Consider the following 17420-nt stretch of genomic DNA (forward strand, 5'->3'; position numbering starts at 1 on the left):
GGATTTTGGAGGGGTCTGGGGGGGCCTGGGGGATACTGAAGAAGTTTGACCTCTTTTAGAGATCAGGCTCCCTTAGTACTGAAAGTGGCCCGTGTTAATCCTGAGCTGGGCACCCTTTGTGAGGGAGGGGCTTGAAACCCCCCAGGGCCCAGAGGCAATGGAGAATATCTCATCACGGTCCCAGGGGGAAGAAATCTGGAGTTCGAGGGTCCTCAGTTCTCACTGGCCCTGTGGGCAGGTCTTTCTGGACAGATCATTATAGCAATGTGCCCTATGGAAAAGAGCCAATGGCCAGCATGAAGCAGCTTTCTGTTGAGAACTAGGAAAGAGGAATTGTTATTTGTTCATAAGCCTTGAGAGGGGAAACTTCAAGGTGTGGTGAGACTGTCCATTGTCTAAATGAAACTTCAGACAGAGCTGAATAAGCTGCATGTACCATTGCTCCTCCCCCAGGTGCATGCGCGCACACACAAACACGTACATGCACACACACACACGTACATGCACACAGAGGGGAGTTTGATAATGTTGTTTAATGTGGTAAAAACCTGCTCATGTAACATTAATTCTGCAGCCTCTGAATTTTAATGTGTTGGGGAGGAGAGCTCAGCAGGAAGAGCAGATTTTTGTGGGTTTTTTCCTCGTCCTGGAACAAGAAAACCCTAAATCAGTACCTTGGCACCAGTGCCAGGGGCACCGCCAGACTAATAGCAGTGAGACTCTTGGCCACCAGCCATTCGTGTCTGGACTCAGATTGGGGCTGGTGAATGAACAAGCTCAGGCATCAGTCACCTCTGCATTCCAACTGATGGAAATAAATGGTATATGGGGTACCTCACCCAAAGCGACGCAGGGAAAAAAACAGTCTTGGGAGACTATCAGCGGTGTGGCAGCAAATGTTTTCTTTCACAGAAAGGAAGAACTTTCGTGCTCCTTCATTGTTCAGTTAAAGATATAATTTAGAAAATTAAATAAATTGAAAATGAAGGCACTCCCTTCTCTTAGGCACAGGGATCCCAGAAAATAATCCTTAGAAGGTTTTTATTCATGGATTATTTGGGATGCCAGCAAGAATGTCTAGAAGGCCTAGAAAAGGGGTGATCACCCAAGCTAAGACATGCTCATTTGTAAGAAAGAAAATGAGCATAAACCATATGAGACAGTGCTTGGAGTCCGTGAAGCCTGAGCTTCTCTGCATTCACTGGTCTTCAGATTGTCTGGTGCCCACTGCCCTGGCGCCAAGCTCTGAAGACCCACATGGGATAAGCCAGGGAGGCCTCATCCCTTTTCCTTTGCCCAGGTTTGCAAACATCTCTTTCCATCCTCACATCAAACACAAGACTCGTTATCATTTGCTGCAGCCTCTAAGGGTGGGGCCAATCCCTGAATGTGCAGAACACCATCTCATGCGGGTGGCGGGGTCTTAGAGCAGCCTGCTTTAATGCTGCTGTGGAGGCACGTGGCCCCAAGTGCCCCAGGGAGGACTTTGATATTATGTCACTAAGTGTCCCAGGATATGGCTGGAGGAGCCTCCAGTCTGTGTGGGAGCATTTGGTCACCGTAGATGCAGGTCCCACCCAAGGCCACTTTGCCTCAAAGGAATGAGAGTCAGCATCTACTTGCCCATTCACACCTCACCATCACAGGACCTCACAGGACCTTACATCGGCTCATCCCACTTTATGGACTAAATATTCACCCCCTTGATTTTGTCTGTTGGAGAGAAAGAAAGCCCCTGGACCCCTGCCCGCTGGCCTTACCGAGTGATCAGACTGCAGTCGTGGATGACGCTCTCCTTCACGAACATGCCTCGGGCTTCATCTGTTTCAATCAATCGCCCATTGTGGTACCAATGAGCCTGCGTGCTGTTGTCAACCAGGGTAGCAGTACATTGGAATGGCAGGTGGTCCCCGTGGAAGACCACTTGGCTCTGGGATGGAATCAGCTGAAAGAGCGGCAGTTCTAGCGGCCCAGCTGTGGAGAAAGGGATGAGATCATCACTTGTCTGGATTTTCAGCCATGAAATGCTGTCCTTGCAATTAAATGAGCTGACCTTCTGAAGGTCCAAGTGTGTGGGGCGGAAGGCCGGGAGGGGGCAGAGGTGAATCAGAACATCTCTGATGGATGGATCTTCTGCCCCACCCACCTGATGAAATCACAGAACAAGGACAGGTAAAGGAAAGGCCCACACCCGGATACTTCTTTATAAGGTAGAAAAAAATTCTATGAAAAAATTGATGGATTAGAGGAAGTCAGCAGTAACTGTCCACCCATGGATCAGCCACGCCCTTGGTAGGGCTTTAAAAAGTGAGAGGAGCAATGCCATCAGTTGGGGAATGGCTGAACAAGCTGTGGCCCAGGATTGTAATGGAATATTACTGTGCTATAGGAAATGACAAGCAGGACGATTTCAGAAAAACCTCGAAAGAGTCACATGAACTGATGCTGAGTGAGGTGAGCAGAGCCAGACTGCACAGAGGAACAGCAACATTTTACGATGAAGCACTATGAATGACTTAGCCAAGACAATCAATCCCAAAGAACTCAGGATGAAACAGACTTTCTGCCTCCAGAGAGAGAACAAATATTGACTGAATATAGACTGAAGCAGCTATTTTCACTTTCTTCCATTTTTTCTTTTATTTGAGTCTTGTACAAAATGACTAATATGGAGTTGTTTTGCATAATTGCACATGTATAACCTATATCTAATTGCTAACCATCTCAGAGAGGAGGAAGGGGAGGGCAAATAGAATTTGGAACTCAAAACTTTAAATAAAAAATGTTTAAAATAGGGGGAAACATGAGCCACACTTATAAGGGGCCACAGCCAGAATAGAGAAGAATTGAGGCTATGACTTCAGATGGCCAAGAGAGAGGGAGCTCTATCTCTGAGTGGGTATAGTTTTTCATCTCTCATTGGTCAGTAGAATCTCTTGCCCCCTCAGAGATACCACACCCAGCAAGGAGCAGGAACAATTTGTCAGAATAGAGGACACCCTGAGGAACGTGAGCCTTGAAGAGAGATGGGGGGAGGGTCATTTGGCATGGGGCAGACTCAGGGATCCCAGCTGAGTGACCAGCTCCCTCTGGTTCACTTACAGGTTAGGTCCCAAGGGAAAGGTTACCCCCTTGGTTCAAATGACTCTTTGAATCCACACTCTTAAAAGAGAATCCATGACACACACCCCATTATGGTACATGAGGAGTGGACCAGAGGGCCCTGACAGTCCCCCATCCTGTCATCCCTAGATGTCCACAGGGCTCTGTAAAGTGTTGACCTCTGTGATGAGGGCCTTCCTTCAGGATCTGTAACCAATTCAAGTGTTCATAGGGGCCTGGGGGAGTTCGGAGCCCCACCTCCATCTTTGGCTAGGCCTACAGACCCAATGTGATACCCTGGCCCCAGGTTGCCCCAAGAGCCATCGATCTGCTCTGCCCATGTTGTGTTCCACCTGAAGAGCCCTTGAGTCTCAGGACAGAAGCAGGTCAAAGGTGCTTTCCAACCTTGGGGGCTATAGCCAACTCATAAGCCCCATACCTGCTGGCCACTTTGGTTAGGGCTGAGCGATGTCTGACCCATGGTGCCTCAGCCCAACAAAGTCACATCTCCTTGGTTCAGAATCCATGGTGGCATGCACAGCTCTGGCAGGAGACCATAGTGCCAGGTTCGTGGTTAATTTCAGTGATGCCTGAGAGCCCTGGGAACTTGTGGGGCTCTTAATGCCCGGCACTGGGAGAACTGGGCCAGAACTCGTACCAGCTCCTCAGGGACACAGAAGCAGCTTCCTCCATCCAGAGGGATGTCATGAGCATGATCTGGGTGAGGGCCCCCAGAAATGTCTGCTCTTCACAGGCAGAGAATCTGAGGAGAGGGCATTAGGAGCTCCGGGCTTCAAGTGACTTTGGGTGGACTCTGATGCTGGGAAGGAGAAGGAAGGACAGCAGGAGGGCACCTGAGCCCCCTCCTTCTTCTGCCTGGGTGATAGGCTGGGTCCCGTGAGAGCAGTAGGAGGCCTGGGGCTTCCTTGCCTCCAAAGAGCCGGGCAGCAGGAAAATGGATCTGGAGCCCCTCTGGAACTGCAGATTCTGCTATTTTTAGCTCCTCCCTGTTCTCTCCATAGTGTGATGTGATTGCAAACAATTATCTCCAGGCTCCTCTCTAAATTCTTCATTGATTAAATAATTAACAGAGATGAGGCTCTGCTGGACATGCTAAAAGCAGGAGCCTCTCAGGAAGAGAAGCCTGCATCTGAGGACCAGCCATGGGGAAGGAGGAAGCCCATGGATGAGCCCATCAGACCCATTCACTTTGTCAAAGTGGGCACGGGCAGGGTCCGGCTCAGTTTCTTTGTGCCTTTGCTGGTTACTGTTCACCTGCCATTTGGGACCCTCAGGCTAAAGAATAGTCAGGCATTCCTGACTCTGGCCACCCCAGGCCAGCCTACCTGCCCACCTGCCATGGGCTCCTCAGCTCCCCTCAGTCTCATCTGTAACATTCAGCAGGATGATCCTGGCAATCCTGAGTCCTGGGCATCCCCTGGAGCTCCTGGCTCTGTCTTAGAACCATTCTCCACTTGGTGCTTAAGTGACAGCAGACCTGGGAAGCTGATGGCCATGGGGCACAGGAGCATCAGCCTGTTTTCTTTACTTGTCTGAAAATCACAAAGTGCTAGAGACACAGTTGCTGGGCCATTCACGAGGGACAAACAAAGCAAAGCGTATCTAAAGTATTTCATAGTGATAAAAGATGGAAAAGTCAATCCTGGGAACAGACTGGGTGGGTGAAACTTGATAGGCTCAAACTGTAGCCCTGAGGGCACTGACATCAGGGGAAGGATCCCTTTTTCAGCAAAGGCTGCAGAAAAAACCTGAGTCTACAGGAAAAAATTAAGGGTTAAAGCAACATCTGACTCTGGGGATAGTAAGAGACAAAACTTGGATATGGGGACAGAATATGAAGAGTCAACTCATTAAGAGAGAGACACAAAAGAGATAGAGAAAGAGAAAGGAGGGGGGAGAGTGGAGAGAGAGAGAGAGAGAGAGAGAGAGAGAGAGAGAGAGAGAGAGAGAGAGAGAGAGAGAGAGAGAGAGAGGGAGAGAGAGAGAGAGAGAGAGAGAGAGAGAGAGAGAGAGAGAGAGAGAGAGAGAGAGAGAGAGAGAGAGAGAGAGAGAGAGAGAGAGAGAGAGACAGAGAGAGAGACAGAGACAGAGAGACAGAGAGAGACAGAGAGAGAGAGAGAGAGAGAGAGAGAGAGAGAGAGACAGAGACAGAGACAGAGAGACAGAGAGAGACAGAGAGAGACAGAGAGACAGAGGCAGAGATAGAGACAGAGACAAGCAGAGACAGACAGAGACAGAGACAGAGAGACAGAGACAGAGGCAGAGACAGAGACAGAGAGGAGGATGAGGAGAATGGAAGGAGGTCTCCAGCACAACTCTGTCATGGGGAAGAGATTTTGACCCAGTAGAGACGGAGATGACTGGGGGAACAGTGAAGAAGTCCTCTCTATCAATTCAGTCATAAAGGGTGGCCTTGGCGGGTGGGGTCATACATTGCAGCTACACGCTGACTCAGAAAACAACAATGAACATTATCTACATTGAACTGTAGCATTATCCACTTTTCTAAGCATTTCTCAATGAGCTATGATCTGCCTCAGACCCTCTCCCAAGGGGGAGTTTGGCCTGGGGGGGTTCGATACCATAACTTCCCCAGACCCCCGGGGCTGGCATGTGTTAGGGACTGGACTTGGACCCAGGCCTTCTGACTCTGTGCCCAGTCCTATGTCCACTGTGTCAAAAGATACATTTCAGCATTTCAATTCCACAAGATTGCAAACCATTTGCAAAAACAATGTCAAAGCAGCTAGAATAAGAGAAGCAGAGCATCTGGAACAATCCTTCCAGACATCCTGATGGTCTGCTGTCCATGGTGCTGATATCAAGGAACCATTCCCCTCCTGGAAAGGAAATCAAAGTGTATGGGCAGAAGCCTTGGAAAGAAGACACAGAAAGCTCTGGCTCACTGTTGGCCAGAATAGAGCGCAGACAGCCTCGAAGCTGCCTCACACCCTTTAGACTGGTAAAGGGGAAGGACTGAGCAAGGTCGGTTGGGCCATTGGGGAGAACTTTGGCTTTGAGTCCCAGGCCCTAAGGCTTGAGGCAGTCACTCTCTCTGGCCCCCACTTACCTCTCTGTGAAGGGAAGGAGCTGGACTAGATGGCTCCTAGGGGCCTGTTGGGCTGAGGCCAGGATCCCTGATCCCACTACTGATGCCTCGGTCAGTCCTGAGGGTGGCTGGGTTTGAATTCACTTGTTAGGTCCCTGCCAGAGCTCTCCCTTGGGGGCTCATCCCCCCCCCACTAGATGGCAGCCTATCTTGAGGGTGAGGACCATGTTAGTTTTAAAAATCTGTTTGTCCTTCACAAAGCTCTGTGTGCAGCAGGTGCTTAACACCTGCATGCTGTCCGATGCCCAGTTCCTACCCAGGATGAAGAACACTCTAGGCACTTCCTGGACTCACCCACCTTCCTCACTATCTTGTTCCTATTTCTCATGAAATGGTCAGTGATGTGACCTCCCTGAGTCTGAGCCAACAGACAGAGATACACCAGAGCCCTCTTGGGAGGGTGATGGTCAGACTGGAAAGGGCCTAAAGCAGACCATGGGGTCTGGGTCACAGCCAGGAATAGGGGCAGGGACAAAGAGACTGACAGAGGGCCAGCAGTCAACCAAGCAGTGCGCTGGAGAAGCAAAAATTCCTGTGTCAATTCCTGACACAGCATTTTCTTCTGGCTTGTATAGGCAGAAAACTGTATACACTTAGCCCTGGGGCCTGATAGATGCAGCAGCACTAGGAAAAGTGCCACTGTGGAGAAAGCCTGGCCAAGGAGGGCTCAGTGATCCTGGGGGAAAGAGCCTGCCCATTGGGGGTGGATCAAATGGGCCTGGGGGAGAGAGCCTGGACACAGGGGACCAGAGCACCTGGGCCTGTGACCAGAGTAAACCTAGGGGAAAGCAAAGCCTCCTTTGGTTCCAGCCAGGAGACAGGCTTCATGCTGTTCCTGGCCCCTTCATTGACAAAAAAATACCAGTAACAACAACAAAAAACAAGTAAGTAAACAAACAAGAAACCAGAAGCCCCATGAAATGATGAAGTTTGGCCAGTGAGGCTCAATCTGCTGCCAATTCACCATGGTGAACTCTAGAAGTCAGGTCTGGCCATAGTGACCCAGGGGCCTTTGCCATGAGGTGTCCCCACCCACTGCCTGGGGGAGATTGAGGGAGGAGCCCCACCCATCTCTCCACCCTCCCTACATGCCACCTTCTCCCTGGTTCTTATTCTTTCTGGCACTTTGGGGAATAAGTAAACAAAGATGGCATTGATTAGGCTTTGGCCCTGTGAACTCCCAAAGACAGGAAGATCCATGGGAGTGAGATCTCATGCACAGCTGGAGGGGGTGTCAGTGACCCCCGGAGCTAATAACAACCTCAGAGAAATGTCCTGTCTCTTGGTGGAGCCATCCTGGAAAGAGCGCACTAGTGGGCCTCTACCCCAAAGAGATTAAAGAGGAAAAGGCTCTCTATGTGAACAGATATTTAGTCAGCTTCTGTGTCAAGCAGACAAGTCAATGAGCCTTTATTAAAGGCACTATGTGCCAGGTGTTTAGGGGGCAAAGAATTGCATGAAAAGGGGGCATCCATCCATTGGGGCAGAGATGCATCAAGTAGGCATATGGATAGAATGGCATTTGATTGTATTGTAGAAACGATGAAAGGGCTTATTTCAGGGAACACTCAGAGGACCTATATGACCTGATGTAGAGTGAAGGGAGCAGAAACAGGAAAACAAATAATGCCAGGATGGCATTGTCAAGACAAGCAACTTTGAAAGACTCACAGGCTGGCATCAGAGCAGTGATCACCATGAGCCCTGGCCAGAGACGGGAGGGACCCACAACGCAGGAGACACGCTTCCTGTTTGATGTGCTCAGAGAAGGGTTGATTCTGTTTGGCGTTGGTTTCTTTTTGCAGTTGGGGCAGGGGGGAAGAGAAAATGAATTCTTGTTCACTGAAATTGTTTTTTTTTAAATGGTATCACTTGAGTCCATTGAAGAACTGGCCCATCAGTGTTCCTTAGCCAGCCCTGAGTTTGGTTCCCCAAAGGAACCGAGGGGTGACTCATCCTTTACACAGTAGGTTGCCCCCAAAGGTGTCAGCCCACCTGAGCAAGGGATGTGGTGCCCCAACATGAAATGGGTGGGGACTCTGTGAAGGGGGACAAGGACTCCTGGTCAGGAGGAACCCCATGAATTCCCTGCCCACGGGCCCCATTATAACCGTACTTTAAGTTTGAGCTCATCCTTTTCAGAAAATGTATGTATACAAGAGGAAGCTGTAATGTAATGGGAATTTGAAGATCTTCCTTGCCCCCTAATAGGTCGAATGTAATTACATGGAGCTTGTGGTGGGAGGAGTTTGCTGAAAGGTGGAGCAGAGCCCACCGGAAGAACAGCTAAACACAGGGAGGAGAGGACACACCCAGGGAGACAGCTAGGTTTGTGATTGTTCGCCCCCTGCTGTGACAGCTAGGCTTGTGCGTGTTGGTTTGTGGGAAGGCTGAAGGATGATGCGACTCTCTGCTATGCTGTGGTGTATTAACTTCTATGTTGCTATTATGGATTTGGTTTTCTGAATAAATGCCTTGCTTCTGTCTTATATATGAAGAGTCTGTTCTATTTTGTGATTGAGCACTATGGCAGCATATTCACAGTCGCCATTGATGCTGTTAGCACATTATTGGCACTACAGAAGTACATCCCAAGTTCGGGGGAGGATTTTGCGAATGTCTTTTCTTGCTATATCTAATCAGTAAATATCCATTTGTAAAAGCTAATTGATGTCAAGTGGATGATTGATCAGGGCTGTCTACGAGATAGGGACTTGTGAGCAGTAGTATCAGAAACTACAACTCCTTGAGGTTACCTCCAGATTCCTGAAGAGGGGCCCCCAGTGAGAGTGGGGGGTTGAGGCAGTGAGCTCAGAGACAATGCTACTTGAGTTTACAACACCATGCTGGGAAGCAGGACCTTTCCCTTTTCATACCCTGTCTCCTCATAAAATCCTCAAGAAGACAGACCCCACCTCAAGACCCAAACCTCCATCTCCACTGCATTCTGTTGACAACAGGCCAACAGAAAGATCCTGGCTTAGTGGACAAGCATCTCTGCTTCTCATGGGCAGGGCAACATTGCCTGCCTGTGGAGAGAGGTCCACGTCCTGAGGCCCCCTGCCCACAGAGTGAGGACAGGTCATTTTTCTGACGGTCATTCATCTCTTTGCAATGCTTTGTGGCCCACATCCTTCCCAGGCCTCCAGGCCACAACAGCAGCACACTGCAGATCCCAAAGATACAGCACTTAATTAGCCAGAGAAATAATCCCCTCTCTGGCTTCTCGGTAAATATTTCATTAGCAGGGCAATAAAGCTGCCACTTTCATGTGCCCATTTCACAGTTTTCTTGGAGGCAGGAAGGGCGTGGAGGGAGCCACCAGCTCATGCACCACAGATGTGTGGGGACCATCAGCAAAGTGCACAGAGAGGGCCAAGATATCTGGGAGGCTCCCCCAGGCTGAGGTCACAGGTCATCCCTGCCTCTTCCTCTTCAGCCTACCCTCTACGCCCTAGCCAGCATGACCAAAGCTGCGAGCCCAGGAAGCAGGCCGACTGAGCACTCAGATGCCACAGCCACACTAAGGGCAGGGCAGGGCAGAGACAGGAGGCACCGTGCATGAGCAACTCTGTCACTGAGTCCGGCTCCTCCCCAGGCCTCTGTCTCCTGGGTAGTTTTGAAGGTCACTCAGATCCTAACCTCCTTGGGATTCTCTGCACTGAGGAGAATGTGTCTGGTCTAGGACATCTCAGCAGGACCCTGGCCACCTTTCAGAGGGAAGAAGGACCTGCTCGAGCTTGGGAGACCCAGGCTTGGTCTCCTGTCAGTCAGTGTCAGCTTCTGTAGGCACAGGATGGCCTGCTGAGGTCCCAGGCTCCCAGAGGGAAAGAGCTGTACCTTCCGAAGAAGGCAGCCCCGGACCAGCAATCTGGTCCCTCCCTCTGGGTGTAGGGTGAAGGACCCCACCTAGAACCTCCAGGCCACGCCCCCAAACCAACTGACCTTTTTCACCACACTCTTTTCTCAGGCTCCCTTCATGCCTGATCTTTCCCTCCTTCAGAGCAGGGCCACTCTTCTGCTTGTATTTGATAATCCCCAGAACCTAGCCCAGGACCTAGCCCATAGTGAGCACTTCAGAACTGCTTGTTGGCGCCTGTTGACCTTCTGCCAAGGTCTGGTCTGTGCTTGTGGCAGGAGGGCAGCCTCCACGGAGACCATCATAGACCACTAAGGCTTGATCCAAGTGCTGACTGCCCCAAGCTGGAGGAATGGCCATTGAGAAACCATGAGCTGAGTTGTGTGAGTTCCTGACAAGCTTAGTGCTGCCTTGCTTGGCTCCACAAAGCCATTTCTGCCTGGATGGTAGAAAATATAGCTTGATTCTGGCCTGACAGCCCCCAGGGCACCCCTGCCCCCCCCCTCCAGTTCTGCCACTTTCTGTACCGCAGCTCAGCCAGATGCATAGCTTCATAAAGGTGATGGATGGGCGCCCAGTCTGTGCTGACATTCACAAGCACTGTCAAGGCTCCATCCTAAGAAATACTCCCACCCCAACTTCCTTCCAGGCAGCCCCGACTTCAGGAGCCTGGGTGATGGACAGTCACGGGGATGGGCCCAGAACCAACCATGCCAAACATGATTTCCTGCCTGGGATACCTAGGTCACCTGTAGCTGCCTCAGGCAACATGATGACCGTCAAGGCAGAATCAGTTTTGTGGAAAGTTTCCCTCTGTAGCTTATCCTGGCTCTGTGGAACTGTATCAGGAGACCCAGCTACTGAAACATTTCAGATTTTTCTTTACTGAGTTTGGCAGCCAACTCACCACATGTCAGTTGGTCTTCTCGAAGGCTGCGCAGAGGCCGGCCTCGAAGAGCTGCAGGGTAAGCACATGCAGTCTCCTCCACCAGTCGCACTGATTCGTTTTTGGCCCATTCCAAGACCCACCTCAGATGACAGTCACAGATGAGTGAGTCAGTGCCAAAGTGTCTGAGGCAACCAAACACAGATATAGGAAACAGTTAAGAAGGGTCTTGGAACAATGGGCTGAAACTTGGGAAGGGGCACTTGTGTGCAGGGAAAGACACCAACTGGGAAAAAAACCACCAATCGGTCCATCCATCCATCCATCCATCCATCCATCCATCCATCCGTCCGTCCGTCCATCCAACCATCCAACCATCCATCCATCCGTCCATCCACAATAAGCTTCTGCCAGTTTCCAGACACACTCTTCCACACCTGCCTCATTCCAAATCCTTTGTCACAGGCTTGAAGATAAATGTTATGCTGCCCTGAGTCTTCTGCTCTCCAGTCTGATTGTTTCCACTCCTTTTCACCCATAGGCATATGGTTTCCAGACCCTTAGTCTACTGGTCATCTTCTGTGAGAAGAGTTCAGATGGCCAGGGACCCACATACAATGCGGTGCCCAAACCTGCCCCTGCTACTATGGACAGGACAGATGACATCAGGACTTTTTAGTGTCTTTGTTCTGTCGACCTTTAACACAACCTTTTTGCCCAGTGCTAGTGCTAGCACAGAGGATGCTTGAACTCCTATGTGCCCTTCCCACTTCATTGTGGAACCAGCTCCTTCCACCTTCTTCTTGGGACACTGTTCTGTGAACCCAAGGGCAGGATTTGCCATGGAGGACCATAGTCCAGTGGCCATTAAATGTCAAAGTCTTGGGGTCAACTACAAACCCCCTGATTTTATGGATTTCCCCCTCCCCACCTACATCTCCACCCTCCTTTGTTTTATCTTGTTCATTTGTATCTGTCAAAATCAATCTCAATTCTGGCTTCCAATGGATTAGTTCTGTCTCTTGACCTCCTCTCATCAGCAGCCTGATAGCCAGGCCATCTTTATTTATCTTCCTCCAAGTGGGGATAACACTATAGATCAAGGAGAAGCCAGGCATGGAGACCTGTAACCCACAGTTTGTGACCCCCACTCAGGGGCCGAGAAGACCCATCTAAATGGCTCCACCCAGCTGGCATTTCAGTGTCTAAGCTCCTTGGATGAGGAAGTTGGATGCTCCAAATCCACTTCTCCCTAAGACAAATGCAAATGTCTCTGCTGAGGACCTCAGTGAAACCCAGGGTCAGTGTGCCTACTAAGTGCATGCTGAATTGGAAAAAAAAAAGACAGCACATGAAAGTGAAAGACATTCTTAAGTGGAAGTCAGAAGACCTGAGTTCAAACTGCAGCTCTGTTTTTCACCACCTGTGTGACCTGGAGCCTCAGTTTCCTCATCTGTAATAGGGCAGAGTGACCTCTGGTGCAAGCTTGTTCTGTGGTTCCTTAACTGGGGGATGGGGAGGGAGTCAGGCTAGGGGCCTTGAAGGGGCCCTTCAGGGTCTCTCAGCCATGGTGCATGGAGACTCCCAGAGAACCAGCCAAAATGTACAAGGTCATTGCCAATGGTCCCATGGTGAAAAGCGGGAGAACCAAAAGGTGCCTTTGTAGCAGCAAGTAAATGGCTGCTGAGCCCAGTACACTACCATTTTAATCAATTAACAAGCATTTATGAAGCACCTACTGTGTGCCAGGCATTGTTAAGCCTTGGTCATACAAAGACTAACAGGAGCCCCTTCTTGTCCTCAAAGGGCCGCTGTTCTAGCAGAGGAAGGTGATACAGACACAGTGACATGTCTCAGATACAGGGAAGGGGGTTCACTGGTCTGTGGGGAAATTCCAGGTGAGGAAACTCCTTCCCTCAGTGTGAAGCAGCACCTTCTTTGAAATGTAGACTCTTAGAGAGTGGCCCAGTCTGTACTACTTGAATACAAAGTCATTTGATGGGGAGGCACCATTGCCTGGGTAGATAAGGAAAGGCTTCCCATAGAAAGTGGTGACCAAGGGGAGCTCTGAAGAAGGTAAAGGCTTTAAAGGCATAGGGGAGGAGAGAAAGACAGAAGACATTGTTGGAGACCAGGAGAGTAGAGAGAAAGGATCAGAGAAGAGAGATGTTTCAAAGGCTGAAGTGAGGAGTCTTGGCAACAGATTATCTATGGGCAACGAATTCAAGAGAAGAATCACAGTTGGTGCTAAAAGGAGCCATGCGCCTCGAAGAACAGCGGTGCCCTCAACAGTAACAGGACAGTTAGGAGGAACAAGGATTGGGATAAGATATGCGTTATTTTTGGACGCCACAGGATGTCCGATGGCCAACAGACCGCCGGGGATGAGACTGGAGCTCAGGAGAGAGACGAGGACTGGATGTATAGATCTGGGAGTCGCCTGCATGGAGAGGATCATCGGCCCCATGAGAGCTGAGTAGGTCACAGAGAATGGAGAGAAGAAAAACAGGCACAGGACAGAGTGTTTGGGGGGAGATTCCTGCAGTCAACATTTTAAAATTCAGAAGTCCAGATAAGTAGGGCAGCCATTGCCCAAGAGGCTCAAAGAGGGGGGGTCCCTGAAGGACGCCCTGTACCTTAGAGCCAGGGTGCACTAACCAAAGATGAGGGGAGTATGGCCAAGCTATCTGGGCTGTTGATCACAGGGATCTCTCTGAGAAGCAGAGACATCCTCCCCACCTCTGGCAAGAAGCCTTCCCCAGCCCCCATGCTCTCTCCCTGTCCCAGATTCTCCCTGGAGCTTTCCTGAACACTGCCTCAGTGGAGGAAGGACCCAGGTATGCCGGGCTCAAATCAAGACTCAGAAAGTATTCTTTGAACTCCTGCTCCATGACCTGGATGTGGGCTACACATGGGCCAAAATGGCCAATGGCCCCTGCCTACAAGGGGCTTACCTTATACTGGGGGACCCAGAGCAGTACATAGAAAAGAGACAGAAACAAAGTGATTAGAGGATAGGGGAAGAAGAAGTTGGAAGCCTGAGCTAAGTCTGGCATGGGCCACCCAGAGGGAGAGGCTAGGAGCAAGGGTATTCTAGGCATGAAGATGGAGACAGAAGAGGGCTGTGCATCGTAAGTAGTCTGTGTCAGTTCATTCATAGAGTGTGTGACTAATCAACCTGAAAAAGGAGCTGGAAGCCAGATTGCTAAGGATTTTACAAGAGCAGATTTGATCGTAAAGGCAAGCAGGACGCAGTGAGGCTGGGTGTAATCAGACCTGGGCCTTAGAACAGGGCAAAGTAAAACCCTGGCCTGGGGAACAAATCCATTCAGGCTGTTTGATGCAGCTGGTGAGGTGAGTGCGGCTGGGTAAGAAATATTCTTTTTTAGTGAGCTGTGCAAAAACAGGCAGCAGGGGCTGCCCTCTGCTTTTGAACAATCAATGGGCAGTCAGCCTGTGGAGGACAGGCTACGATATGAAGGCTGCATGTTCAGTTAGGAAGGTTGTTCAAGGGAGAAGTGAGGAGAGCACTGGGCAGGGGGAGATGTGAGAAGAGGTAAGGGAACAGATGGAAGAGATATTGAATGGTAGCTTCCCAAATACTTGGTCCCTGATTGTACATGGGCAGGCAGGGAGAGAGAAGCATCATGGATGCCTTCAAGGCTGCATACCTTGCTGTGGTTAGAGGATGGGAGGGTATGGGGACATTGAGGCAGGGCCCCTTTCCCCATCAGGCAGAGGAGATGAGGGTATAGTCTGGGGCATGTCTACATGACTATGTGGGATGGCAAAGAGATAATGTGCCCATGATGGAAGCCATACTTACAAAACCTTCAGAGCTAAGAGCTCAGAAAACAGTCCATACATTAGACCGGAGAAAATATTCCCTGATAAATTCCTAGGGGGAAAAAAGAGACCCACAATAAACCAAAGTGAGTAAAAATGAGGCAAAATACATTGACATTGTGGCAAAGTGACTATCATTGTGAATAGATGGTGATGGGCCAGGGTCTGGCCATGAGGGGCAAAGAAGAACTCAGTTGTAAGAGAACTGGCCCCAAAGGGGAGAGCACAAAAAGCCAAAGCTGGAGGCTGCCCATCCTGTCTGGGGAGCCGCAGCTAGTGACCCTCTGCAGTTAATACTCCCTCTGGGCACCTTGACCTTTCAGCAAGCTGTTGGAGAAGTGAGCACTGCCAGGTGCCCACTTTACCAGGTCCTTTATGGGCACCTGGAAGTTGTGTCTATGCAAAACAGTGGGCTCAAGGGGAAATGGATGCTGAGGAGGAATGGTCGTTCTTAATTCATCCTTCCAAACTGTCTCACTGTCCCGCCATGATGAGACAAGCCTGGGAGAAGGCAGCAGCATCCTTTAGGACCCTCCTGTGGATCCAGTAGCTTTAGGAGAAGGGTAGGGACCCAGGGTGCACTAGGGCAGGGACGAGCTGGAAGAAGGTGCTGACAGCTGATCCCCAGAACAGCATGGTGAGGAGACCAGATGGCTTGTGTTTGTTTTTTAAATACAAAACATTCTTCCTGAAGGAAGATCTTGTTGAACACAACATTAGTGAGACGTCTTAGATGGGCTTTTAAATTCGACCAGGACATATGCTTTCAGTCTGAAAATAAATGCCTGTGAAAGCTGGAGGCAGGAGGCAGCTTCATGTTCAAAATCCCAGATCAAGCTTGAGAATCCTGATCAAAGTGCACCCCCTGACGTCTGATATTTCTCGGGGGGCCTAAGCTCTCCCCAAGGCCTTCTAGGAGCCCTAAAGGGCATGTTGGCTCTAGGAACTGTGGCTAGTGAGTCCAGAGCAAAGAGGCCCAGGTCCCAGTCCAATGGTGACCAGCGATGACTGTACTGCACCAGCTTGGCCAGGCTCGAGGCCTGATTCAATGCAGCCAGTGCATTTTTAACCTCAGGGTCTCTCCAAGATCTGCCAAGTCATCAAGGGGTATCTCTGCAGGGATAACCTAAAGAATGAAGCCTAAGATTCTTTGGACATATCAGCATAGAGGGTCCAGAGGAGGAGACCTTAGCACCTGGGGGTGAACATGGGCCACTGAGTCCATACAGATTCATTTAAGGCAATTCATGGGCCTCATTCCTTTGGCTTAAGGATGTGTTAGGCCACTGAATGATCCCTGGTTTGGGAAGGCTGTTGTTAATGAATGGCCAGCAAGGAAAGATCTGAATATGGACTCTGAACTGGGTCGCATCTGCTGTCTAGTGCTCTGGCCAACCACAGGGAGCCCCGCTACACCCACCCAGGGCGGCTGTAGGGGATAAATGTTTTGACCCTTGGAGCCCATTGACTGAACAGTGACAGGCTTATGGTCTATACCAAGGGAGACTGCGTCACCCCCATTGGCGGGACTTGGGGTCTTCAAGGAGTCAGTGCAGTTATAAGCCTATGATTTGACTTCGGGGCACTCCTGCTGAGCCTTTGCAGATCCAAACCTAAGTCTGCAGCCTTAAGAATGACTGTGGTCAGCCAGCTGGCCACCTGGCAGCCTGCCACTGACATACAAACAGGCTGATGTGTGGAGGGAGACATGGGGCTGGGTTCCAACAAATCAGTACACATGGACTCTGGGAGCCCAGGACATGCTGCCTGTCCCCTTGGCATCCTGAGTTCTGACTTGTCCAGTCACGCCGTTGACCCATGTCATACTGATTTTATAGCTGAGAAAACTGAGGCAAACAGAGGTTCAGTGACTTGCCCAGGGTCATGCAGCAGCTAAGTGTCAAAGACCAGATTCGAACTTGGATCTTACTGTCTCTAGGCTCAGTGCTCTGTCCATTGTTCTGCCTAGCTGGCCACCTTCTGCTTGGATGACCTTGAACCATTCCCTCTGCTTCTTGTCAGGCATAGTCAATAAGCATTTTTAAACATCTTCTGTGCACCTACCACTGTAAAAAGATGGATATACTCATGCATTGTGGGTGGAATTGAAAACTGAGACAGCTATCTGGAATTATGCAGAATGTGAAGAAAGTGGTTCTGACTCTTTGACACAGCTTCACAACTGAAGACTCGCTGCTGCTACATGACTCAAGAGGGACCATCTAACCCAACGTATTCATGGCAACAAAACCTAAAAATAAAGCAGGTGCCGGCAACCAGAAAGAGAATGGCAGCTCATGAAGCTGATGAAATATTAATGTGCTGCAAGAACAGATGAATAGAGAGAAGAAAGAGGACTTGTGTGAACTGATACAGAGAGAAGGGAGCAGAACCCAGAAAAAAACCAGCACACACAAGGAGGCGGCAACATTGACAGGGAGCCAACCTGGGGCCCTCCTCCCGGCTCTGTGGGTGGGGTGGGCTCCTCCCTCCTCCCTCCTCCCGGCTCTGTAGGTGGGGTGGGCTCCTCCCTCCTCCCGGCTCTGTAGGCGGGGCGGGCTCCTCCCTCCTCCCTCCTCCCGGCTCTGTAGGTGGGG

The 17420-nt window shown here is 50.3% G+C and overlaps 1 protein-coding gene across 1 annotated transcript in view; it reads right to left on the reverse strand.

The window, feature by feature from the left end:
* The window catches only part of ADGRA1 (adhesion G protein-coupled receptor A1), a 303872-nt gene that overhangs the window by 172479 nt on the left and 113973 nt on the right, over positions 1-17420 (reverse strand). Inside the window, exons 5-7 of the mRNA XM_069101685.1 lie at positions 14804-14875; positions 10999-11162; positions 1761-1974 (exon numbers count right to left, since the gene is read on the reverse strand). Coding sequence (XP_068957786.1) covers positions 1761-1974; positions 10999-11162; positions 14804-14875 — 450 coding nt within the window. The remainder of the gene's footprint in view (positions 1-1760; positions 1975-10998; positions 11163-14803; positions 14876-17420) is intronic.

The sequence above is a fragment of the Petaurus breviceps genome, unplaced genomic scaffold (assembly GCF_028583685.1).
Source record: "Petaurus breviceps papuanus isolate PSGF00001 unplaced genomic scaffold, PetGlider_PUasm1.0 490, whole genome shotgun sequence".
Classification (NCBI taxonomy): domain Eukaryota; kingdom Metazoa; phylum Chordata; class Mammalia; order Diprotodontia; family Petauridae; genus Petaurus; species Petaurus breviceps.